We start from the raw sequence: 26,877 nt of genomic DNA on the forward strand, positions 1-26,877 counted from the left end.
TATCGGCTATCCATGGAGGTCTTCAGGGTACCATAATGTCTTGTGTACAAAGTGTGACCAAAATCAATCTATTTATCCTCTATATGCATTTCCAAGATTTGGTTGTGCAGTTTTAAGAATTTGCTTGATTCGGGTGCATTTTCACAAACGAACACTTTTAAGCCATATGAATAATTTAGAATTATGTACTAGATTTGAGTATTTTTTTAAATGGCTGTTTGTCAGCCATATCAATATGACATGTGTAAAAAATTTGAATGCGGTTGGCAAATGCACGTCTCAGTGTTTAGATATACACATGAACAGGGACTAAAAATCAGTCCAAAACAACAATCAATGGAATTATTATCATATATTTATTACTAGAAAAGTTTGAGCATGACATGTTACATAACAATTGAACTGATCATACTGTGGTACACGTCCCTGATTCACACAAAGCTTTTCATGGGAAAACATTTTAAGAAAATCAACACGTTGGGATTTTAGACCACGATAATACAGATTTCACCTCTATTAATAACCAGTAAATTTTTCAGGGTCAACCATTTACGTTGCATATCATGTATAATTTTACTGAGTAAGTAGACGTTCCACACAATCACGTATTTACAAAGGATATGTCACATCGCGACAGCTAGCTCCAACCGAACGATATTCAATTTACAGAGGGAAGCATGTTAGGAGACTATATAACAAATGGTCATCGCACAATATACTTCATATATATATATATATGCATTTACAAATGGAACAAAAATAAATCAAGAATAAAATAACTTCTGTTGGCTTCAGATCTAAAAAGCACAAATTCTGGGATAATTACACAATTACTGAGTGGATAACATAGTCTTCTTTTCATCATGTTCAAGTTGCCTCACGATAGAGATCAGAATAAAAAGTATTCTAAGCATTCAATAAAAGTGGTTTATTTATATATGAAATTCAGCAGGTTTCATACAATTTTTAAAAAGCCTGGAAATGACAGTTATCACAGTTTGAAGCTCTTGTTTATTATTTTCTGGGGAAAGGAGATTATTTGCCAGAATATATATATAGGTCTATTAGTAGAAACCTCATGATAATAATATTCCGTTGCTTAAGACTAAATAGTTGTGTTCCTATAGTGCCTATTTAATTTGTCTTACTTGTTTAAATATGCATCATCAAATTACATATTTAAAATTCCAGCCAACAAAATATTAATATCACATTCCAATATTTCTCTGAAGCTCACTCTGTCCTGGTTTTATCACAGTTAAACAATAATTTAAGATGGGCACCTATGATCCCTTTGTTTTTTTCAATTACAGATTTTTTTTTTCCTTTTAAATAGTAAAACACAATATAAATTTATACAAAGACAAAGGACTGTCAATTTACTACCGGGATTGCTCCCAGTTATGTCGCTGATATGTTTAGTTTACAACATAAGCTAAAGGCAAAAATTGCAAAAGAAAAATAGTCAGCAAAGCTACTGACAATGCTGTGTACAGTAAAATACACAAAATAGCCCTCCCCCTCCCCCCTTAATAAATGACCAAATATTTTTATTCAAATATTAGCTACATTGAAACGCGTGTTGCACATTTACCCAACAATCATTATTTCGTGATTTCATTGAATAACTAACTCAAAATAGTAAGAACAATAAACATTTAGTAAAATACGTTGAAATGAAGCAATTACTTGCATGACAGTTATGAGGTAGGGTGGCCACAAAAAAACAAAACAATGAAATATTCTTTGACAGTCGTGTTAATATTTCCTGAATGCAAAATGGATAAAATGTACATTTGGTTTCATAGAAAGGAATCCACCTAAATACAGGATCAATACAGAAATTGAGATAAAGCTGTTGTCAAAGACGGTCATATTACCAGATCTACAGACAATCATTCGATTTTGATATTCAAATCCAATCCAAATCTGCATAATCTTCAAAAAAAACCAATGAAAATGTTATCAGTGGGAAAGAATGATAATACTTTTTTTCTTTTCCAGGCATTTTGGTAAAGTTTTGGGTTGCACTATGCCAATACAAGGAAATACCGTAAAAACCATATTTACTGTTAGTATATTTTTTTTAATTTGCTGATTTAGGAGGACAACATTTTGTGAAAGTTGCACAGCTACAAAAGTTCATGATTCCAATGAACTCATGACAATTTATCTCACAAAATTAAAGCGGTTTACAATATTTTTGGAAGTTTTAATACAATTCCAAAGTTGTTTAAAGGTTGTTTAAAGGTGTAAATATTACAATATTTTTTTTCATACGAGTAAAAAATACTAAACTGCTAAGCTTTGAGGATAATCATTATAAATTGTTCATGGCTTTGACTACAATAATATTTCTCACAATTTCCTAGAAGTATTGAATTCATACTGAAAATCCTCGTCCTATCTGTCTCATTATTTAATATAAAGTTGCGGACCACACTCTAATTGGTTAACAAATACCCTTAGTTGAGAAGGTTGTATACCAAACACCAGCACACTGTATATTCCTTTACATACATCACATTTTGTATCAGACTAAATTGAAAAATCACCTGCGTATTAAAAGTATGGTAGATTGACTTTCTGTTTTCATTTCCATTGAGGGTAAATAGTTGAGTCTAAAGCCAATTTAGATTACATTGAACACTTAGGAATCAAGATGAACTTCAGCATCAATGGGCCTTTAAGTTACAGAGATATTTAACCTTTTCTGCTTGTAATATTTGCACCACCCCTGAGACGACCTACATCCCTCACCCTCAAAGAACCCAAACCAACTTGATGATCCAACTACACTAAAATGACCAAATTCCCTAAATAAAATATATAAACTGGCTGATTCTTCACGTCTGTTTCCAGCAAACCAAGACATATTATAGGGACCACAAATACTGTATTTGTTCTATAAGTAGCCTGTGTGCTTAGTAAATTACAGAGCAATTTCTCTGGCCAAAATAAGTAATAATTCAATGATTTAGTTTACCAGTACAACTAATGCTAATATGTTGGTTTATATGCCCTTCTAACAGAGCACATCAATAACTGATATCATTAATATTAGTATAATGCTCAATTCCGTCCATGCTCGCTCCCTAATCTGATTTTTAATCCGATTACAACACAACTTTTCAACCATTAAGCCCCCAAAAATATTGCTTATCGTCCCTAGGGAAAAGTAATAATATACTGCATCACTGGACTTGGAATAAACATACTCAGTATTCACACACACAAGGCAAATAACTTGAACCCCCCCGTCCCAATCTGATTAAAATCTGATGTAGTGTACGGGCTTTAATTATTTTGGCTATAAACTTATTTTAATTTTATTTTTTATTACTTTTGTTATTAATGCCCTTTTATTTTATTATTTTACTTTGATTTTGATTTTGTGATTTTTTTTAATTCCGCCCTACCTACATCTGAACCGATGCCTATGTAACGAGATTTCAACGAGACCCACTATCGACGATTTTAGTCAACAAATCACAGACTTCCTTCTATAGCGCACATGATGACGTCACCGGGCAGATTATACCGACCGAGAAAAACACGGCTTTTCGGTAAGTTTATCATTGTCAAATGCAACGAAAGTCATTTTTATGTTAATATTGTGGCTCGAATGGTTCGACTTTAGATCGTTATTTTGCATAGTTATTCTGGGAGTGATGATTTTGTTTCCACCGGTTCGACCGAACACCAGTGTCTTTTTCCAGTCACCTGCCCTGGAGACGGGTGATGTTTTGTTGACGATCGGGCCAAAATCGTCTACGGTATTGAAGCCTTAGCTGTAAATATTCATCAAATTTTATCAACATTTTGTACATTATACAATAACACTTTATTAAAGTAATTGAGCTGATTTGGACTGGAATAAAATATTTTTTATTTGGAACACATCGCAATTGATCAGAAAATATTGTTTTGCTCCAATTTTCTGCGTCGATGCCGTGGGCCGGTGACCGTTATACAATTTAAAATCAGTTTGCATTGTTTACTATAGCTGTTTACAGTGTTCTAATCATTACGATTTACTTTTTTTTTGCTTCCATTCTAGATAATTATGCTCAGTGATGTAAAATTGAAGCGATGACTGAATGAACGAACCTTGATGTATCTGGAAGTGTACACATTTGTTGGAAGTGACAAAAATATTCAATGAAATGACAAAAATTGTAAAATGTTGTGGAATTTCTTTCTCAAATAAAAATATACTAGCAATTTTCTATTAATGGTTTATTCAAGTGGGCAAAATATAAATGTACAGAAAGATTGCCCGTATACACTGAAAAGTAAGCAACCGACAGCCTGTATAAAAGGGGGGCTGTGATTGGCTGTTACTTACGCGAGATTTGAACGGGACTTACATAGGCGTCGGATCAGATGTAGGTAGGGCGGAATTAAAAAAAATCAAAATCAAAGTAAAATAATAAAATAAAAGGGCATTAATAACAAAAGTAAAAAAAAAAAAAATTAAAACAAGTTTATAGCCAAAATAATTAAAGCCCGTACACTACATCAGATTTTAATCAGATTGCCCCCGTCCCATCCGCAAAGATGAGAGATTACGTTTCAAAACACCATACCATATTGGCTCTATTAAAAGCTCATATCCAATTGAAGCTCGTTTTGTTTGTTGTATACTGGATCATTAACATATAATTTATTTTGACTGCAGAAACACCTCTGTAATTTAATTAAGCAAGCACCACTAATAGACCAATTACGATATTTACTTTGTTAGCAGCACATAGATTTGATTGGCTTTTATGTAATATATATTATAATATTATGACCCACTTCTAACAAACAAAATGTGGTAAAACAAACATTCTAACGAATGAAAGGTAGAAAAATATACTGAGAAATTGATACTAAACATAAGACAAACATATAAACAGTTACTAAAATAAACATTCAGAAGTTAATACAAATTAGAAATAATTAGGAATCGTTTGCAATGATTGTTAAGTAGTACATGGCTAAAAGGATGTAAATAACTTATCATGATGGCGTAGCCTTCCCTTCCCACCTCTGTATTTTCCATTTCATTTACATAATATAGTTACAGCAATATTTCATTCAATCATTTTTTTATACAAATTGTTAAGAACCACGATATGAATATTTTACATCATCATTCTGCTTGATCCTCCACTAATAAACATAATAATATGAACTAAAACATTTGGTCACTTGAGAAACAATGATACAAACAAAATTGTCGAAACAGACTGGTATATACAGGGAGAGTTGGTCCAGAGCACTTCACACTCTACACATTGCCAAGAAATAGACGAGAGAGCAATGCAGAGACAGGCAGGCAGACAGACAGACAGACAGACCAGAAGCACGTTACAATGCTGGTCAATAGATCTAGTGGTTAGATTGGCTTCAACTGCTTTCTTGTGATGTTGTGAGGAATTCTTCAGAACGTCTGTGATCTGTTAACGCCCGTACTGTGTAAGCATCGTGAGGCAGTTCAGACTTTCGTCTCAGAAGTGGTTTGTTTTCCGGTTTTGCTTTTGAGATCTATAACGGAGCATAACAATTAACATCACACTTTGATTTGTCGTACTTACATGCAGATACAACTTTCCTATAAAATCACACCCTCTAGTGACGAAGCGCTTATATGATGTATATTGGTCACCTGAAGGAAAGTGTCGATATCGTTATGGTTTGTAGTCGCCCACCAAGGAAAATTATATTTTACTATATTCTACACAATGAACGACTAACACAACCAAAAACAGATATCGATTTAACCGACATTGTCGACATATATACGTCATTTCGACATCACCGAAGTGCTTCGTCAGAGGAGGGTGCGACAGTCTATTGAGAGAATGATAAGGAAGGGGGGTAGGTAGCGGCAGTGACGGTGAATGAAAGCCCCAGGTGCTGCATTTTACTAAATATGCTACTATCATACCTGTGACAACAGCACACCTAGGTTTCTGTACAAATATACAGCATCACCTCAAGCCCTGCCGTGACAAGAAAGGAAACAAAAGTGATACACATATGGAAAAACGCACTTTTCACGCAGTTTGATAGATGTAAGAGTGGTGATGGGTGGGGTTGCTGCATGTGTGCAGTAAGAAGATTCACAATTATAAACATTAAGATATAGCCATCCGGACTACACCTACTCACCAATTTTCTGCAGAGCATACAAGCAGCCTATGGCACAAAGACAGATAACCCACACAATAACATTTACATTACCATCGAATAGTTTAGAGTTTTATTATAGCATTTTAATTTACGGCACACCCACATTATGAGATTATGAGCAAAGTTTATGTTCCGAGTTTATTGTACTGCATTATAGTAGCATTACCATATCCAGGACAAACATTTCTAAATGATTCCATATTTCCTACATGCTACATGTATCATGAATACAGAGCACCAAAACTGGCACATTTATCACCAAATCTCAGAGAGAAAAAATCCTAGAAATGTAATTATCAGTCAAAAGCCACTGCACACAATTTACTCACTTTTTTAACCTCCTTTACTCCTGTGTCTAATTCCATGCGATCTGGTACATGCAAATCGTCTTGATCACACATAGAAACCGTTGTATCCATGGCATCAATGTTAAATTTTTTCCCTACTTTCTCAGACTGTATAGAGAAGGCAAAAGAGGAGCAATTTATTATTTATATTGAGCAGGAAATGAATTAAACACAACCTGGGATATTATGAATTTCACCCGGAAATTACTTATACTTCCTTTTTGTGAATATACAATACTTAAGAATCAAAGTCACTCAGACAATGTATCATGACACCTGACATGCATTTTATAATGTAATTTATATTACAGAGCTAATCATGGAATTATTTCAGTGTTCATCGCCCACCTACCAACTTTTGGTGCCGCCTTTTCATCTCTAAAAAATGTTTTTGATAATAACACAAAGAATCAAGTATTATGCTAGTTATAGGCGAATTGGAATGCATTTCTGGCTTTTCAGTCGTATATACGACATAGAATTAATCTAGCCTGCAGTAACTTATGAGTTTGGGGAAAGTACTTTGGAGTTGAGAAGGAACCCAGTTTTGAGGCCAAATTAGATAAAATTGCTTTAACATATAGAAATTATAGAAATATTTTTCAAAGGGCATCTTTGCAATTTTTTTTTAGATGCCTTCATGAAGCTAAAATGTCTTGTTATTAAAACCTTTTTATATTATATCAATTTGATCTTAGATCTAGTTACCAGTGCACATCATGTCCAACTATCAGACACCTCCTCCTTAACATGATTAGTAAACCAATTACAATGTGCCTTACAACATTAGACATGTTTTCAGTACAAAGTGACCTGTAAGATGTTTTCTAATTGGATGCAGCTCCAATGAGAGCTGTATACGTTTTGATTAGTCATTTGGAGAGATGTAGTTTGCTCGCTATTGCTGCATTTCTAGCAAGACGTGCAGAGGATCTAAACATTTATGTTTACATGCAAGTGGCAGGAAAGAAAGAAAAATAAATCCATATACAGGGCAACTTTATAACATGGAGTTGGTGACACTCACGCCGCATACACATCAAAACAAAACACTACACATTCAAATTAAAATAAGTGAAAACAGAATGCAGAATAATGAAAGGGAAGCCACATAAGAATGTCTATATATGAGAATAGAAAAGACTTATAAGACCATCCAGTCACAACATCATTACATTAATATAAATTATACCAATGAGACATCAACACCTAGTAGCGTGTATGTTAAGTCATGCATAATTCCCTCAGCTGTAACAACAAATACGCCAGCTCTTGTCAGTAGTACTGTAGAATACTTTATTTTCGCTATTTTCGCTGAAGGATTATTCCGTGAAAATAAAATCCAGCGAATATACTTTTTCTCATATATTTCACATTAAACTCATCAAAAATCAGTGAAAATAAATTCCATATAAAATGCTCAAAATGCCTTTTCAGCGAAAATTAATTCCAGCGAAAATAAAGTATTCCACAGTATCTTTTATCAGACTTGCAAATCTTATGATGATTCACGCCATCATCACTGAGTGAGCACTTCATGCACGTTGTGTTACTCGACTAAGCCATAGAATTTGACATGACAGTGTGCTGGCTAGCCATCAGAATCATACCACAAACCACAAACATGCCATACATTCACTCACCATAGGGTTCACTTTAGCTAAGGTATGGACTTTATGCCAAGCTGTTTCTCTTTCTTTCAGCTTCTCTTTTTCTCTGGGGACAATGAAAACAAATGATTAAATTAAAAAATAAACCACCACTCTATGTGATTTGTCACGGGAGAGTTTAAGAAAAACTCATGACTGTCTTAGCCAGTGTTTGAAAGAGTATTTACATGATGAAATATGCATGATTTGAACAAGTATAACTGTACACAGAGTAAGAGAAAGAAATTACATATTTCAATGGTATATTGCTGGTATACATGCTTATGTGAGGGATAGAGGTGAATCTATTCTGAACATATAGGCCATAGAATAAGCATACAATAAATGTACTTTTTTGGTTTATGTGCACTTCTATTGGAGATGCACTTCTAATAAAGCAAATACAGTAGTTTTATTCAAACAATATGTTTAGAATGTTTCTGGCAAAAATATGGAGAACTGCTCCTTTGAACAATAATAATTATCACTGCTGGGAATTGTGGACAACATGACGATGTGGTTGAATTCTTTGTAGGAAAGACTATGCGAATACGTGGATCTGGTAAACAATGTTTTAATAAAAATGAAGTCGCCATTGTACTCATGACAGAAGTGGCATGGCTTTATGAGGAAGAGACCGTACACAAAAAAATATTTGCCACCACGATTTTGTTTATATTTTTTTTTGAAAAAAAGGTAAAATTAAATTCACATGTGAATAATTTTGAAGCCCGTCGATTTGAAAACGAAAAATTCAAACGAAAATGTGAATGTGAATACTCAGAATGATTGGATGGCTACGTGGAAGATGACTCGGTTATAAGACAAACTTTGTATTTGTTATCAGTACAGGTTCATACACGTCACAATTAGAATCTAGCAAGCCGCATGAAGTGAACTGATTACAAATAAAATCAGGACTTTCACATGACAACCAAGCTGATACCGTGATGAGAGTAAATAAATAAATAATACTCACTTTTGTCTTTCTTGTTTGTATTGTTGAGTGCATTCATCAAATAATTTTTGATTCATTTCCATAAACAGTTTCAGAGCATTGTAGATAAGGCCGTGAATTGTTCTAAAATTATGAAAAATCAGAATTATTATTTTTTAGTTTTACAAATATGGACATAAGTTGGATGATAAAACAAGAAGCCTTTTGTCTGAGATAGCTCCGCTGTTAGTAATACACATTTCAATTAGAGAATTGAAGATATCATCACGAAATTAACAAATCTGAGAGAGATACCTATGGCTATGAGAAGTATAGTATCGAAGCAATTGGACTTTTTAACAATAAGTCAAAAATATCAATTTTGACCAAAAATTACAAAAATATCCATCAAAATATCATCACAAAATAACAAATCTGTGAGAGGTCTACCTGTAGTATCTATATGTATAATATCAAAGCAAAGCAAATGGATCTGCCATTTTTCAACAAGAAGTTGAAAATACCACTTTTTACCAAAAATTACAAAAATAATCAACAAAATTAGAGAATTAAAGATATTAATTAACCTGGATTGAACAAATCTAAGAGAGGTCTATCCAAGTATCAAAGCAATCAGGCTTGTAGTTTTTCAAGAAGTTGAAAAAGTAAAAGGTAACGTGGAACGTGACAGACAATCATATGATAAGCTCTGCTCGACAAAGTCAACAGTGGAGGCTAAAAAGTTGCAGCGGAGGACGACGACGGACAATCACTCATATGATAAGCTACGCTCAACAAAGTTTGAGCTAAAAAACAGGAATGACATAAATTATGATAGAAAATAACACAAATGATAGCAAAATATCACTGAAAGTGAAATGTAGCTAAAATATTCATTTAATCTGACATGTACATGTCTGTACTTACTTATTCCAATGTGCTTTGGAGTTTTTGTAGAGTGAAGGAAACATGATAGGCAGAATTACTTGCGCATTATCACTGATTAGACTCATTATGTATTCATTGTTCCAGTAATATAACGCCCTCTCTGCAACCTGTGAATCGAGGTGGTTTAAAATCATACTTAATATTACAACGCTGGGTAATAAAGCCAATTACGCAATATAACAGGTCATTAGTGCAATGATATCACAGCGTGTTCACAGTATTGGATTTTTTCTTTAGCTCCACGGTCGGCTACAGCTGAAGTCTTTTGTGTGAATGGTTGAGAGTAAACGCTATAATGGTATCAAGCTGCTGGATTGAACAGTATACAGATTAATACAAATACTGAAATAACTTTGCCCTTTTGGTGTGAAGGTGAAAAACACAATGGTTGATTGACAAACCAGACAATGTAGCGTGATATAAATAGCATTGCTCTCTCTCTCTCTCTCTCTCTCAATAGAAAGCTGTATAATATCACAAGAATATGCATGAAGACAGTACAGAAATTGTATCAATCGATGCATAGCAGAAGCAGATATCCTTATTCTATACATCTTTTTCTTGCCTGTAGTAAAAATGTAATGAGAGAAAACAGCCCCAAATAGCCAATTTTGCACTGTGCTGTTTGCATACAGTGACAAGATTTTATTTGCACAGCTGTGTCGAATATAAACAAAAGGAAGTCTTCAATTGTGACATCAATAACCTTGAGCGTGTCATTGTTGGTAAAATAGGTTTACTCCAAAATAGGGAAAAATTTGTATACCGTAAAATCTGTATTAGAAGCCGCATCCCTAATAGAAGTCGCACCCATTCTTTTTGAATAATTTAGAATAAAAAATTCATCATTTCTCATATGTGTACATGCTCTAATAGAAGCCGCATCCCCTCTGTTGCATTGTACCATTTTAATAGAAGCCGCGGATTCTAATACAGATTTTACAGTATTAAGGGGTTAGCATACGTTCGCTGGTTCAATTTTTTGGACTCAATTTACAGACTGAAACATACATTTTACCCATACATGTTATGTACCATAATAAAGATCTTTTTTCAAACTTTGAAAATATGGCAATTTTTTTAAATTATGCAAATACCAAGTCACAAGAATACGCGAAAATGGAGTAAAACGGTTAATGACGCAATTAATAATTAATTTGCAGCACGACTGAATATATTTTTTTATGTAAATATTATAGAAGGATGCTTCATATATAATGTTTTTCGTTTTTTTGCAACTATAATTTGTTTTTATGTAGCCTTATTTCAAATGTTTAATGTTAATACCTGAGTAAAAACAACATGTCTCTATATAAAAATAAGCAAAAAATCAAAACGAAGGCAGACAGAAAAAAAATCCAGGAACATTCCTCCAGTACTCTATATAGCGGTAAAGTTGACCAAAAATTGCGACGATCTGACCTTTCGTTTGTTAGAAATTGCGTACTGAATCTGTAGAACTACGTAGAAATCAATTTCAAGATAAATGCAAAAAACGTCCAATTTTGAAAAATATAGAGTTATAATTATTGAAACATGTCTGCCTAGCGACCAGCTACTAAATAATGCCTTTTAATGCCGGGGCTAAATGTTATACGCGTTAAAGACAGGATGAAATATGTTTTGAAATCTCAGAACGGCCCTACCGTGTGTCAACCGAAAGTGACGTAGTGATTTGCATATTACTAATATGGTGTGGAGGCGGAGTTATTCCAAATAAAGAAAATGGTTTAAGCCGTGTGCACAAGATATTTTCAAGTTTGTTTTGATTACTGTTCACTATAAAACTGATAGCCGTGTGGTACGCCGTGGAAAGCGTGCGAACACAGTTTCTTTTTTAGTAAGGTAAGTGTGGGTGGTGGGTGTGAGGCGGCTGTGACAGCTAGAGCAAGGTTTGCTTGGGTGAAGTTTAGGGAATGTGGAGAGCTACTATATGGGAAGAGATTTCCCTTGGAGATGAAAGGAATAGTTTATAAGAGTTGTGTGAGATCAGCATTGCTGTATGGGAGCGAGACATGGTGTTTGAGTGAAAATGAGCTGGGTATTTTAAGGAGGACAGAGAGAGCGATGGTGAGAGTGATGTGTGGGGTGAAGTTGATGGACAGAAAGAAAACTAAGGACTTGATGCAGATGTTGGGTTTGAAGGAAGCGGTAGATCGGTTGGCGAAGGCAAATGGGGTACGTTGGTATGGGCATGTGCTGAGGAGGAAGGATGGGCATGTATTAAGAAGGGCCCTTGATTTAGAGGTGAGCGGTCCAAGGAAAAGGGGAAGGCCAAAGAAGACGTGGAAGATGCAAGTGGAGGAGGAGAGTGGGAAGGTTGGGATGAGGATGAGGGATGCTTTAAATCGTGCAAAGTGGAGGGAGGGGGTAAGAGCAATTGCCACTAGTTTAAGGTGAATCCGGCCACCCTCGTCTTCGGGAACCAAACCGGATTTAAAACTCTGGACTACTAACCGTTGTGCGAACAAGAGCAATGACTTCGCCTTTTTTCGCTCGTTTTTGTGACCGCTTGTTGAATTCGACTGGACAATTTCCGCTTTATTTTCGATCGCAAAAACCCCGAAATATCACCGCTCGCTCGCAGAAAATTACCGAGGTTCACATGGTCTTATAATTGTCTTACTGGTTTTTATAAATGTTGAACAGCCGACACAAATTCAAATTCTTTTCGTTTTAACTACCTATAATTATATGCACGCAATCTGATCCTTTGACTTCGATTTGGCTTTGATTGAATATTTTATTTTCAACAATATTCTGACGAGAAATACAAAATGTATTTCAACACAAGTACGACATGGTTGTCTGGGTTTTCTTGCCCGATTATTGAGTCTTCGCAATGTGTTTACGGTTTGTATAATTATTGTTGTTTTCCTCAAGACGAAGACAAGCTGAAGGACCATGAAGCTAAATGGCAGTTCCATGCATGGGCTGAGTGAAAGAAAATATTTAATCTAAGCCTAAAATAAAAACTAATATTACACCTCTTTGTGTATTTGTTAATTTTACATGTTTGTCATGACAGTACATCTAGAAAATCTCCTCTTTCGTCAATAATTTCCATTGTTTGGAATGTCTGTCGACCGTGCCCCAATAATTTGTTCGGGAAATCGATCCCCGTTGGTTTCTCCATACTGAATTTAGGACGGGCGTTGGTCCCGACGTCCGGCATTCATCACAAGCAGCCGAGACAAAACATTGATCGTAATTCATGGGGATCATGTCCCGTAATTTGTGGGCTGAAAACCCAAATAATTAAACAAGTATTATTATATATATTTCATTTTACATCGCGAAACTACAACAGAGCTTGGTTGTTCGTGGTGAAACAGCTGCCTTGACGTCGATACAACTTCAACTAGCCATTTCTTACCTTGAAATCAGAAAAATAAAGATTCCAAGAGCATCAGGGAATATATTAATAACCATTTTTAGCAATCGCTAGATTTATTTTATCCGAATACATGAAATGCACGAGATTTTCAACATTTATTGGCAACTTCCGCGCTGAAAATGGTTGAAAATGTGGGTGTGGTTCTCTCGCAAAATCCTGTTGATAATACAGACAAATATGGTTCTGTTAATTTTGAAAATTTAATGTAAAATTATACCAGACCGACCGCTTTGGACCGACGTGGTTTTGGTATCGTTATTTTTGGAATTATTCATTAACATTTTCCTCGTTTCTCTGCTCTGTCGAAAGAAGTTACCTATGCCCTTTTCACGTAACTGTCTCATTAAAATAAAATATTACATTTAGAACAAGCATCGAAAACACGTAACAAGAGGTCCCAGTTAAGTTGCTTTGACCAGGGACATACTAGTACCTCCATGCTTTGACGATTGAGTGTCATGCAACTATTAGATTTGAAAAACCACCATTTCGACTACTCATGTGTGATCAGTGTTTTGGCTAGCAGTCACTGTTTTCAATGAGCGAGCGAAAAAAATGAGCGATTAAAATGCTGTCGGTTTCCGGTCGGACAAGACCGCGTGGTCGAAAATCAAGCAATAAGCTGTGGGTGTAAAAGCGGAAGGCTGGGCGAAATTAGTACCGTAATTACATAAACTTTGTAGTATTGATATGCAAATCAGATTTTTCATCAAGTGTCAATTAGGATTACTTTCATGCGAGTGTTGTGCTTATGTTGGTGGTGTTTATAAACAATCACTAGTGGCAATGTTTTGAAATAGAAAAAAACGTCGAAATATGCCTTATAAAATGGAGTTTTTGTTTAGAATAAAAGCACAGTCATAGATACTGTCATAACCATCAATAATTTAAAATACAAAAAAATCTTGAAAAAAACACATTAAACGTATGCTAACCCCTTAAGACAAGTTGCTTATAAGTCTTGAAATGGATGCAGACACAGCTTTTTAAGAAACAATGAAATCTTTTGAAATTTGGTGCTATACGTACAATAACGTAGAATATCATACTTTATCATGCAGCAATTTGGGGTGATGATATGTACAATTTGTTTTCATAAATAAATTGTTTAGTTTCATTGGAGTAAATTTTCTCTGATTTTACTCTGGAAATAAATTCAAGACAAAGTATTCTACAGTAGCATAAAAGGATTAAAAAGTGCAGAGCCATACAATATACTATTGTATGTGTTCAATTGATAATGAAGGCATTTAAGTAATATGTAATTTACCATTCAATGCGAGATCTCGCCCGATGTGTGAAAGGCGCTTTATTATTTGATTTTGAACTTTTTCTATATAGTTCAATGTCAAAACTCCCAACTTTCAGAAAGAAGTATGGTGTGTTGTTGACACCACTATGACCTTTGTTTGCCTACTTTTGTATGTTCAATTTCATGCAGAACACAGGATTTAATGTGAACGGAAATTAGTATTGACAAATTGTTATGTATGGTCAAAATAAGACGTATTTTAATGATTCAGCATCCATGAATGCAATTTTTCGTTTATATTTACTTTTTTTTTCAAAGATTGTAATTGAATAAATGCCATAAAATAGTGTTTAAGAAATGTTCAATAAGACAACCAATTTGGGTGTTCAATAGAGTACTAGATAAAACCCCACACATGGTTTATTCTATAAAGGTACTTAACAAAATCGTTTTTTTTTTTTTTTTTAAGCTGTGGTAAACAACTCCCATAAAGCTCTTTATAATAATATGATCAATTAATGTGAACATATTTTGGTGGTGAAAATAAAGCAACAGCAGATACTGAATTAAGAGCACAATGGTTGAATGCTGAGGGGACACCCATAACAGGGTCCTGTGGGTGTAAAGCTCAATCAAGTAGTAATTTTCTGCCGTGTAGTTGGAGTTCATGAGTTGATTATCTGATATTGTGCTAGCACTATTTATAATTTTATGATATAGTGATCAGTCCCACGGTATTAAATTGATGAATATTTGAATGGTTCATTAAGTGATTTATTAGCCCAAGTACTATTTCAGTCTACACACAAGTACTACCCTGTAAAGAACTCAAGTGACTGCGCCAGGCTTTATGTTCTTTTGGAACACTTTTATTGACAAAATCGGTCAAGTCATGTCAAAGATATGGCGCAGGAACAGCACTTGATGAAACAAAATATATACTAGTTGGCCATTTTGAATCTGATGTGGGGAGAAAAAAAGATGTGCATCAAGGACCTATTATGTTCAATGAATATAAGTTTCCATTAGCTCCACTTCTTTCAATGGATCAATAAAAAAAATCTGTGGTTTGATCAAAGATGGTATGGTTGTGACTGGTTAAACTTAGCTCACAAATATTCAAGAGCCAATTCAAAACATCTAATATTCTGTGTGTGCTCACCCCACTTGCAGCCAGCTGGAAATAATATCTGACATAAACTACTAAAAATGTCCTTATGTTCCATTATGCTGTCTAACAGGATGTATATTGGGCAAGAATATTCTTTCAAGTCAACAATCTTCTACGAACTGGACTTGCTTCTAGTGACAGTCTTTCCAACAAAAAACATGATTCCTGCCAATTTTCAATGAAATATTTCATTACCATAGCAACATGACTGGGGTCATTTTCTTAGATGTGGAAACAATTCAGACTATTCTTCAAGCTGTCTGACACAGGTCAATGACACAGGTGACATAGTGACACAGGTTGGAATTCATAATACTAAACATATAGAGGTTGTCAAACTAGCAAATTTGTCTGACTTCTGACATGGTTTCATGGACACAATTGTTTGCAAATGAAATTGATGCTAGTATTTACATAAAATGCTTCCACTAACATGATCCATGTTTTATTTCAACACAGAGAGATAATGCTGCAAGTAGTGGGACAAGCACAGAGTTAAATTAAGTACACTATCGTAAAAACTCGATTAATTCGCGGTCTCTGTTAAATCGCGCACCCATTTTATTTTCGAACGCTAATTTTTAAATGTATCCTTTTAATTCGCGGCGTTCAAAAACATGTTTAAAATTGTATCCTATTAATTCGCGGGCCAGAATAAAGTGGATAACTCAGAATATATTGCATGAAGGCATTAAAAATATACATTTTGTTTGAGTTTTTATGTTACCAGTACTTGGTGTAGCCGCAATCACAGATGATCTCCATCATCACAGCCTTTCAGTTAGCAAGCAGTTTAGGTTCGGTAAAGATTTGACCTGAAAAAAATCATTCCCCCACGACACTACAGATGTTGGGCAAGATTATTACTTAGTCGATAAAAATCCATCAGCCAACACATCGATTACGAATTTCCGTGATGGAAAGCTTAGTACAGGGCTTTTTCGTCGCTGGTCCACAGGGTTGCATCGACCATGTGTCCGCCATTATTCTATTATGTCATTTAAGTGAACCGCCCCATGGTGCGCAAATTGACGTTTTTGATTGGTCGGGCGATTGACCTCGTGTTACATTTTCATATACCAAATTCGGGAAAAAACACAGAGTTAAGCGGTCATGTACGTTCTATAAATCTAACTTTGCACACATAATCTTGTACTGACATATTTTTTGTCCAAGAAAGACGTTCCTTTTCATTTAACCCCCAGTTAACTCTTCGCGTCCATGGTATTTGTGAGAGTTGAAAGATTTTTTGAACAAATGATAAGTAACTATATTGATTTGCGTCAAGCTGGGTGGCCCGAATTTAAATATCAGTCCATGAACTCTGGAGGTCATTGCCCAATGCTGCACGTAATTCAAACGCGTGCTTAAAAAAATAATTATCATGAAAGCAATACATTACGAAGTTGAAATATTCAGAGCCGGTACAATATTGTAAACAAATTTGCGTAATTAGAAAATCAGTGCACTAAGCAAACGGCGTTGATATATTCAAAGCCAGTACAGAGTTGCATACAAGTTGCGTAATTACAGTATCTTCGGATAAAATAACAATTATACTAGATTGACGCGCGGGGCACAAAACAAAAAGGTTGCTAAGGTAACGCGCCAGTTCAGTGCGTGACTTGAGGTCAAACTCCGGTCACCACACACTTGATGTCAGCATCGCCGCGCAGCAAGTTTTGCAAAGAAGTACTTGAAGTTCAATTGCGTCCCAAAATGATGTCGCTATCACTCAGTTGTCGCATCGTGTGTTGTGTCATGTCCATGATGCACCCCGTTTCGACTTTGGCTTGCTTTTCCTTCTTAGTGCATGTTCTTGTTCACGTAAAATGCGACCTCTCACCAATGTATTAAAACACTTTGAATTTACACTTTGCATGATTATATTTGGTCAACGCGAAACATTGTTTTTTCTAAACATTTTCTGAGATCATTTTTTATCAACGCAGGGTTATTTTTCCCGACAAGATGGGCTTCGTAATATCTGCCATAACATCGCCCGGGCGATGCCAATAAAAAAATAAAAAAAAGGCAGCTAGACGGCTACTTTGTAGCCACGTGTTCATTGTTTGTTTGTGTACAGAGTAACCTTTGCCATTTCACTGTTCCATTTCAAGTGTAACATGGTGCGTGGTCCTTGACGCAGTGCGTGTTCTCTGCTCGACTGTACGCCATGAATTTCGCTAGCCACGAGTCTCAGAGGCACTAAAAAAACGTCCTGTAATCATGTTCATTGGAAAACAAAACAAATCACTAATAAATTTATGAAAACAGCTCCCTTTTGAATCGATCTAAAAGTACTCTTTTAATTCGCGCACCAAAAACCAATAATTTCTGTTTTTACGCTATTAATTCGTGCACTTGAAAAAATAATTATTTTTACTACTGCGAATTAATCGAGTTTTTACGGTAATCATGGTATAACAAGCCCTATGATTTGCATAGTGTAGGGTATAAAGTTAATGAAGAGTTAAATATAAAAATTACCTGAAAATGTGGACTGGACACGCATCTGGCTAACTGTTTAAACAACGCTTCTTGAACTTTTACAAATTCTGACGGTTCTATAACATCTAATATTTCTTCCAGCTCATTTAAAAACATAACCTGAAATAAATGGAGGTTGTTATGACTTCATCAGATGTCTGGCACATAGAGATAATAAATCTCCATCCACATTGTTGTTGGGGTGAGTAGTGCATTATATGTGTATAAAGGAAGGGAGGACCTGTAATAAATCAAGAACACAACAAGCATAGCACATAACACAGAGTTTTATCATGACAACCCTCTGACGTAAGAGTTTTGAAATACTAACCATTATTATATTACCCATCTTGGTACTGAGTGTAAGCATGAAATCGAATCTATTTCAGTAACACAATATTTTTATTGTACATGATTCCGTGGCTGAATTTTGTACAGCTATCCACAAAGACTGTGCTTTGACAAGTAGGCATGAATTATGTGGTTTCACTATATTAACATTTGATGTATAGTGCATGGTTGAATTCAGTGTCTGACTCAAACTACATTTCATGTACTTACTTCTTTAGGACTATGGGTCTTAGGCCAGAACTTCAGTAAACCCATTATAACCTACAAGAAAACGAACATAGAAAACTTACAGGCGATGACAGGCATTGACGGCAAGGATTGAAAAGCATGAAATAGATACTGAAATATCTACCCCAAAGACAAATAACGCATTTAGAAGCACATCTACAATATATAAGCACATACAAACCAACAACTACATTTGTGGTATACTGAGTAATTGAATTATTACTTATTTTGACCTTAGAAACCTCTGTAATTTGCATAAGCACATCTAATTAAATAAACTGCAATTCTATGCTAACTGAACATGAAATTTTGTTTTAAATAGATCAAGAGATATTGAATGAAATTCAATTCAATATAAAACTAAATAGACTAATGGTGGTATGAGATTTGGTTAGAAGCGTTCATGAAATGCAATTTGCTTTAATTTGACATTAGACAAATTCCTGTGAATTGTGATCATCAAAAAATATTGTAAATTTTTTGTAGTAGTGAAAATTTTATTTCATTGAGACAGAGAAGTGATAGCGACATCGCGCCCCCATCAAATCAAGTCGACCTAGCTAAGACACGTAAACGACTTAAAAAGGAACCAAACAAGAGTACAATTAAGGTAAGACTGCAGCCAGGATTAATATGCTAATTCGACCCAAGGCAGTCGTATATCATGGCAGGGTGCTCTTGGAAATGTGCCAGTTACGATGTTTAGACTCCTCCTAACACATATCAATGGGGCTATAATAAATGCACTAACGATTCCACTTGTCTGTTTGGATGTTTGACATACACATGTTGTTTACAGTGGTAACATGCCATGATATTAGAAGCAGTTTAAAATGGCGGCTAAGTTTGGGAAAACTGAAGTGATTCCCCAGATGTTTATTCAATCTAAGAAGCTAGTTTACAAACAATAAAATTATTACATAGTACTTCGGAAAGGAAAAATAAATTGTTAGCAATATCAAAGCAATGGGGCTTGTGGTTTTCAAGAAGAAGTTGAAAATGTAAAGTTGACATTGATGTCAAACAATCAGTAATACAAGATAAGCTTCGCTTGACTTGGGCTAATATGCTATACACAGCATACAAATCAGTTATTGGTACAAAAAAATAAATATGATTAGCTTGTCATAATAGTTATTAGTAGACAAAAATAATTTTGCCATGATTGTCGTACAAACCAGTTATTAATACAAGAAAATACAAACTTTATTACTGTTTAAGGTCTATTATATTATTATTATTAGTCAGAATAGGGATTTGAAGTATTTTAGAGTCAGGTTCATTGAATAAGCAACTGCTAATAGTGAATGAAAAAAATACTCACCCTCTCTGTAAGACTAGGATCTTTCTCTAGGAACTGTACCACACAATACGCCAACTGAAAAATGTCCACATCAAACCAGAAGATGTAAATATAAAAATACTGACAAAATTAGTAAACATATTAAATAAATCATGCTAAATAACAGTACTTAATAATTTGAGAAATACTAGCACTTAAATATCTTTTTTCAAAAATTATCATATCCAGCATCAATTTTCATCCATATCAATGACAACAAATTATCTTCTTTCATGAAACCCAATTTCATTGGTAGACCCTGGAGGCTAATCTAACTATAATCTCCTTACAATGGTCGCCAGCGATACTGGATGACAATATCAAATTGAGTTGAGATCAATTAAGGAAATTCTGCACAGTGTATATATTCAGTTTTTCAATTTTGTATGAGCGGTTTCTTCCATATTCACTTTCCTACGGTTGATAGCAAAGTCATAACACTGCTAGAAATGTTCCAAATAATATCAGAAGGAGAACCAAATGATTTGTTTACAATAAGCAGTTACACACGTGTTATTTGTTAATTTTGTCAATATTGATATTTACAGTGTTCACATGCGTAAAAAATGCAGGAATCATCCATGAGTTAATTTTAAACCCATTATTAAAAAAACAGATTAACACAGTGTTGACACAGGCTGATTTAGCTCAAAGTCAAATCAGCTGTTCTGAACTCCAAATTCCATAATCGTCTCTGCGATGAGACATGTGTGAATAAGTTATCAGGGTTAAAATGACGCCCTCTTGCAGCACCCCTGATAAGATAAAATATTTACAGAGAGATCAAGTCTTCTTTAACATCACATGATAACCTGACTATGAACTTTGGGCTATCTGGGCTACCTTTGTCACTAGCGAATTACAGTTAAATTCGGCTGCAACAAATGATGTCACTTTCACCACTTATTGCTATTAATTACAAAGAAACCAGGATCCAAGTTGTATCATGAACTGAAAATGTGTGTTAAGCAAAATACTGAGACTTTAATAATGAATTAATGAGGTAAATGTTTATGCATGTTGAATTACTGTAAATATTCCAATTTAGGCATAATTTTGGATTACTTTTAATCTTTTCAAATTTACGTTTTTTTCTTAGTGACTTATATCATGGAAGGTACTAACGTTAGTACCTTTCAATGCTTATATCTATTTCAATATGTGAATGGGTAAACATCATGGGTATCTTCCAAAAAAAATACTAAATTACTGAATCATAACAGTGGAAATAGTGACTGACATTCAGATACTAACCTGCGGATGATATACACTGAGTGACTTGACTTTATGCAGAGGTAGTAACACTCTCAACAAAAACACTTTATGTTCTTCTTTTAATGGCAATGCAAAACCATTTATTATACTGAGGGGAAAAAAAAAAAAAAAAACATATCAGACATGCAGGAATCAATTATCATGTCTATACCACTGTCAACATTACTATACGTTTGAAACCGGCATAAATTTAACTCCATCTTGTACTTTTATATTTTATTGAAATTAATAAAGAATCACAGCCAAGTTTAGAGGATAAGAACAGATTTATTCATTCATAAATCAAGTTATTAATATTATATCTTTACAACATGAACAAATTATCTAGACTGTACACAAAAGGGAGAATTCAATTGTTTTCCAATGAATAATCACAAGTCATTTATTCATACATTGATAATCCAATCTGTGTGTCATGGAGCATACACAATCAAGATCAAACTTAACTATAAATTACCTCGCTATAGAACAGCTGTTCAATAATGTGAATGATTGTAAGTTGATGTATACAGGATGTGAAAAGCTGTTTTACAAATTGTAAAACAGTACAAGTGTCAAATAAATCTGAGTACCATATTTTATCTATATTAGTATCATAAGCACTTGTATATAAATGACCATGTGCCTATTATTATGAATAAGTCAGCTTTCATTCAACTGTTGGTTTCAATATTTGATTTCAGTGACAGATTGACTACAATTTCCACTTGGAAGGAAGGGGGGGCATACTGTAAAACCTGTCGTTTTAGGTAGCATTTTATTTTTGCTAGTTAAAGATGTCGCTAATTTACAATAAAGTTTGTTCTTACAATGAGATTACTGTAAAATACGTTATTACTTGGAATCAATTTTCACTATTTTCGCAATAGGAATGATTCAGAGAAAATAAAATCCAGTGAATATGCCTTTTTTTTTTCTTATATTTTACATTCAACTCGTCAAAAATCAGTGAAAATAAATTCGATACAAAACACCAAAAATGTATTTTCAGCAAAAATTAATTCCAGCTAAAATAAAGTGTTTTACAGTATTGGTACTTTAAGCTAAATTAAGATTCTGTTAATTTATGCATCGAGTCAAATTGACTAAAAATGGCATGTAGCCATTTCAATGCGTTTTACAGAAATTTGTTACAGCCTTGACAGTTGAATGTTTAAAAATACAAATGACTGAAGTGTTGTCATATACACTTTATCAGAAAACAATTAATTGCTCTTACCTTCCTAAAATTTCAAGTAATTCCGCAACTCCATTATGATGCTCCGTTTCAAACACAAACCTACAACCAAAAAAATATAATGAAGGTAAATCTGTACCAGTAATGCTTTCCAATTCAAAATGCACAGTGCATAAATACATGCATTCCTGGGTACTATTAAATCGTCAGAACTTTCAAGCTTTGTATAAAAAAAAAACACGTTCATTTATAAAACTTACCTGTAAAATATATTATTGATTTGCTTTCTAATGTAGGCCCTGAGTCCTAAAAATTTACCATAAATTCTATGTAGTATAGTTTTGAGAAAATCTCGCTCCCTTGGATCCTCGCTGTCAAAAAGATCTAACAACTGTGCAAGACAAAAGGATACAGACAATATGTTAATGTACGCCTTCGTAGTTTAGCTACTTGCAATAAGTATAATTCAATTAAAAAAGGGTTCTAGTACTTTTACAGAAGTAAAAGATCAAGTTGGGTCTGATGTCATATACACGCACCATGCTGCAACTTACATTTGTATTACTATTCACATAGTGTCCTGCAGTTCCAATACTAAGAAATCTATAAGTCACTTTAATTTCGGAACAGACAAACTTTCGTGAGTCAGTGAAAATGGCAGAATATTGTAGCAGTAGTACTCACATACACTATCAATATTTAATCTAATTACTAACTTTGCAAATTGAATGGTTTGCAGAAATGTGCATTTTTATAAAAAATCTATTTCTGATTACTGAATAGTTTACCTGTAATACAAACTTCTGATCAATGTATTTTTTCGCTGTGTTCGGTTGGAAATCTGGCGACTCTAAAAATCTCAGAAAAAATTCATACACCAGCTGTAATGAAATGAAAAGTCATTATATGTAAAGACAGGTGAGAAAACAACTCGATTTAGCAATGTTGTGGAATCACACTGTCAAAATGTAAGGTTCCATACTCCCTGCATCATTCAAACACCATACTGATACTGTATATGCATAATTATTCACTAGTTTTTAATTCACCGTTTTTTACTAATAACAATCTGCTAAATTAAATTCTCCTGAACATGTAAAATAACAATAGAATTCATTGTTTTTCTGCCAAGTTTTTTAACTTAAACCCAATGAAATGGCTCAGAACATCAAAATAGTGAAATTAAATGCCAGGGAAAATAAATATTTTCAGTAATACAATGTGAAATTCTCAAACATGCAGTTTGAATGTTTTATTGGTGATCTGTTCACACATGTGGTAATTTACATAAACGATCCGCCTTATCAACAAGTTATTTCACATTTCTACTTGTGTCACAAGCATGCAGTTAAAAAGTAAACAGATCTATTTTATCCTAATAGAGATAACCTAGCATAATTACAAACACCTATGATACAGAATGCTTTTGAGCAATCTTCGCAATTTCAAGCTACCGCTACATGGTACTCAAAGAATACCGGGATGTTCCTGCATAGATCTGTACTACTGTACAGAAATCTGTATTAGAAATCATGGCTTCTATTAAAATGGTACAATGCAACAGCATCTACACACATGAGAAATGGTGAATTTTTGGTTCTCAAAAGAATGCATGCAACTTCTAATGCATATTTTTTTGGTACTGATCACATGGAGACACTCGATTAAATTCTCATTCATATATTTCACCTGAAGGTGTGGCCATGCTGCTTCTAGAGTAGGTTCATCTTCTTCTGGATCGAACTCAGCTCCATTCGGATTAGAAGAAGGTGGTAATGTACGGAACATATTGATTGCAAACTGCAACAAAGGAACGCACACATTTCAGAACAAAAACATGGCAAGCAGATCGTAGTGAGTGCTGATCAGTGGGTAACGTTTGTTATCACACATTCGCTTGCTGCTTGGCATAAATGTAAACATATGATGTCACAGTGCTACTGCCTATACTAGTAGGTTAAGAGGCATTGTGTTGAAAAAGTTAACACAAATTTTAGCATTTAAGAGCTAGATTCAAACGTTTCTGGTCATGCAACAAATCAGGACATTGCAATAGAATTCATTGTTGAATTATTCAAGACGCAATCAGAAATTCAAAAGTACACAGCTGAGAGCTTCGTCTATCTGGCACATGGTCAAGCAATTATCCAATCAAAGATGTGAATTTATGTATCAGGGCATTCAAGACAATTTTTTTTTATTCAATAATGATGTAAATTAAGATGTAAAATGAATGCTATGTGAAGTATCTTACCATATTTACGGCTTCTGGATAGATAGCATCCGTAACCACCCCCCTTTGATGCGTGATGTATTCAACCATTTCATTTAGTGCAGCTCTTTTCACTTCTTTCCATTTCAGATCACTCAATGGATCTGATATAAAGTCAAACAGAACACAGCACTGTCTTAACTTCTGGGTAAACAAATCTTCTCTTTCAGCAGGAGTGGCATCTGATTAAAGAAAAAATAAATATTTATATATATATATATAGTCTAGAATTAAGATATTTCTCTTAAGAGCGTAAATGTGTCTTGTTGCCTGTTATTTTTAAAAATAGATGCATCCATGCTACTGCCAGCAAAATCTGCTATGACGGTCTCTGTAAAGAACTTTGCATAATGGAGGAATATTATCCCAGGAGACATCGTGGTGATGACTTGAAGAAGTAGGGAGGGGAATATTATGTAGTGGTGATTTATCTTACAACAAGTCTTGTTAGTATTGGGGGCAGCAAGTTGGCAAAAGACTCACTAGTAATTTGCAAACAGATTTTGACTGAGCAGAAGCCCTACCAACATGTATAATCTCATTAAATATTGATTTTTTCAGAGATTACTAATAATTGGTAGTGACAGAATGAAGAGTAATATCAGTATTCCAAGTTATAGGTCATCTGCTCAAATCCAAACCAAATTTTTCAGGGAATTAGCAAACAAGTATGCTAATTTGCTGTCCTAATATACTTGAGTATGCTGTAAAATTAATTATGCAATCTTCACTGAAATGTAACTGAAATTAATGACAGCCATCTGAATGGAAAGTTACCCACAGATGAAATCCCATGCTCATGCAGGACAATGACACTTCAAACACCATGCCAGGGCTAGCCTGTGTGTGTGTGGCACACTCCCATCAGTGCAACAAGTGTATATGCATGTTATAGTGTAAATGCAAGTTTTTATAATACATGATAATTCCCAGTGTAAATTCAATAGTTAACAGTACATGATATAAACAAAATGTAACAAGATGGTAGATTTGGTGCGATCCTACAGCTACAGTGCATTAGTACAGGTTCATATGTGGACAGTTAAATAAAATAAGAAATGCATTAATTTTTATGGCACAAAACATCTGCTGTGTGCTCACCTTTCAAAAGTGGTAATTTCTGAAGCTCTCTGTTCTTGCTTATATTAAATTTGGATGAATTCTGTCTCCTTTCTTTCTTTATCAATGGTGCTTGCTGCCCGTATTTGATTTTGGTCAACTGCGTGGGCGGAGGAACGTTACCAACTTTATTTCGTCCAGACTGAAATATAACAGGCAAAAAATCTATCTATAAAATTTCCACATTTAAAAAAACACACACAACCATTTCATCAATATGATCATACTTTTTATGTTATGCTATTATACTCCAGCATAATTCAAGTTAAGAATTAAGAAGTTAAGAACACATGCCATAGTTGCCTGGATGCTCTAGCATCAATATGAAAGACTGCAATTTTTTGTAACTATATTTCCGAAATACACCCCAAAAGCCATGATTATTTGTAGCAATATTTCAACAATGAAACAGGATTTACAAAACTGTGAACTATGGCTTCTATCAACTAAGACAAGCTCTGCTCCCAGTATCTATCTCAATAGAAAGATACATTAACACTGTGTGGTATTGGGTTAAACTACAGTCAGTAACAGCATGGTCACTGAAAATCTTATTAAAATCCAATGTAAGTAGAAGCTCTGGTTGCTTTTAATATACAACAACTCATGAACATCATCTGTAAGTAAAAGTTACAGGAAATGTACATTAGTGATCATATATTAATAAGCAATTACTTACCGGGTACATCAGATCGAGTTAATGTATGGTTCAGCTTTCTAACTTTTTTTTTTTTCATGT

The 26,877-nt window shown here is 34.3% G+C and overlaps 1 protein-coding gene across 2 annotated transcripts in view; it reads right to left on the bottom strand.

Annotated features, from left to right (window-relative positions):
- Window positions 1-337: 337 nt before the first annotated feature.
- The window catches only part of LOC100373753 (serine/threonine-protein phosphatase 2A 56 kDa regulatory subunit delta isoform), a 28,208-nt gene continuing 1,668 nt past the window's right edge, over window positions 338-26,877 (bottom strand). The window contains exons 3-17 of one of the 2 annotated variants that reach the window (XM_006811529.3): window positions 26,121-26,280; window positions 25,002-25,201; window positions 24,437-24,547; window positions 23,536-23,628; window positions 23,008-23,138; window positions 22,790-22,849; window positions 21,550-21,658; window positions 20,278-20,331; window positions 18,936-18,986; window positions 18,375-18,494; window positions 10,044-10,171; window positions 9,159-9,260; window positions 8,174-8,246; window positions 6,513-6,638; window positions 338-5,535 (exon numbers count right to left, since the gene is read on the bottom strand). In XM_006811529.3, coding sequence (XP_006811592.1) covers window positions 5,398-5,535; window positions 6,513-6,638; window positions 8,174-8,246; window positions 9,159-9,260; window positions 10,044-10,171; window positions 18,375-18,494; window positions 18,936-18,986; window positions 20,278-20,331; window positions 21,550-21,658; window positions 22,790-22,849; window positions 23,008-23,138; window positions 23,536-23,628; window positions 24,437-24,547; window positions 25,002-25,201; window positions 26,121-26,280 — 1,656 coding nt within the window. In that variant the 3' untranslated portion in view covers window positions 338-5,397. The remainder of the gene's footprint in view (window positions 5,536-6,512; window positions 6,639-8,173; window positions 8,247-9,158; window positions 9,261-10,043; window positions 10,172-18,374; window positions 18,495-18,935; window positions 18,987-20,277; window positions 20,332-21,549; window positions 21,659-22,789; window positions 22,850-23,007; window positions 23,139-23,535; window positions 23,629-24,436; window positions 24,548-25,001; window positions 25,202-26,120; window positions 26,281-26,877) is intronic. The other variant, XM_085494651.1, reaches the window with a different exon arrangement.

This window comes from Saccoglossus kowalevskii, chromosome 2, assembly GCF_978046115.1.
Source record: "Saccoglossus kowalevskii chromosome 2, keSacKowa6.1, whole genome shotgun sequence".
Taxonomy (NCBI): Eukaryota; Metazoa; Hemichordata; class Enteropneusta; family Harrimaniidae; genus Saccoglossus; species Saccoglossus kowalevskii.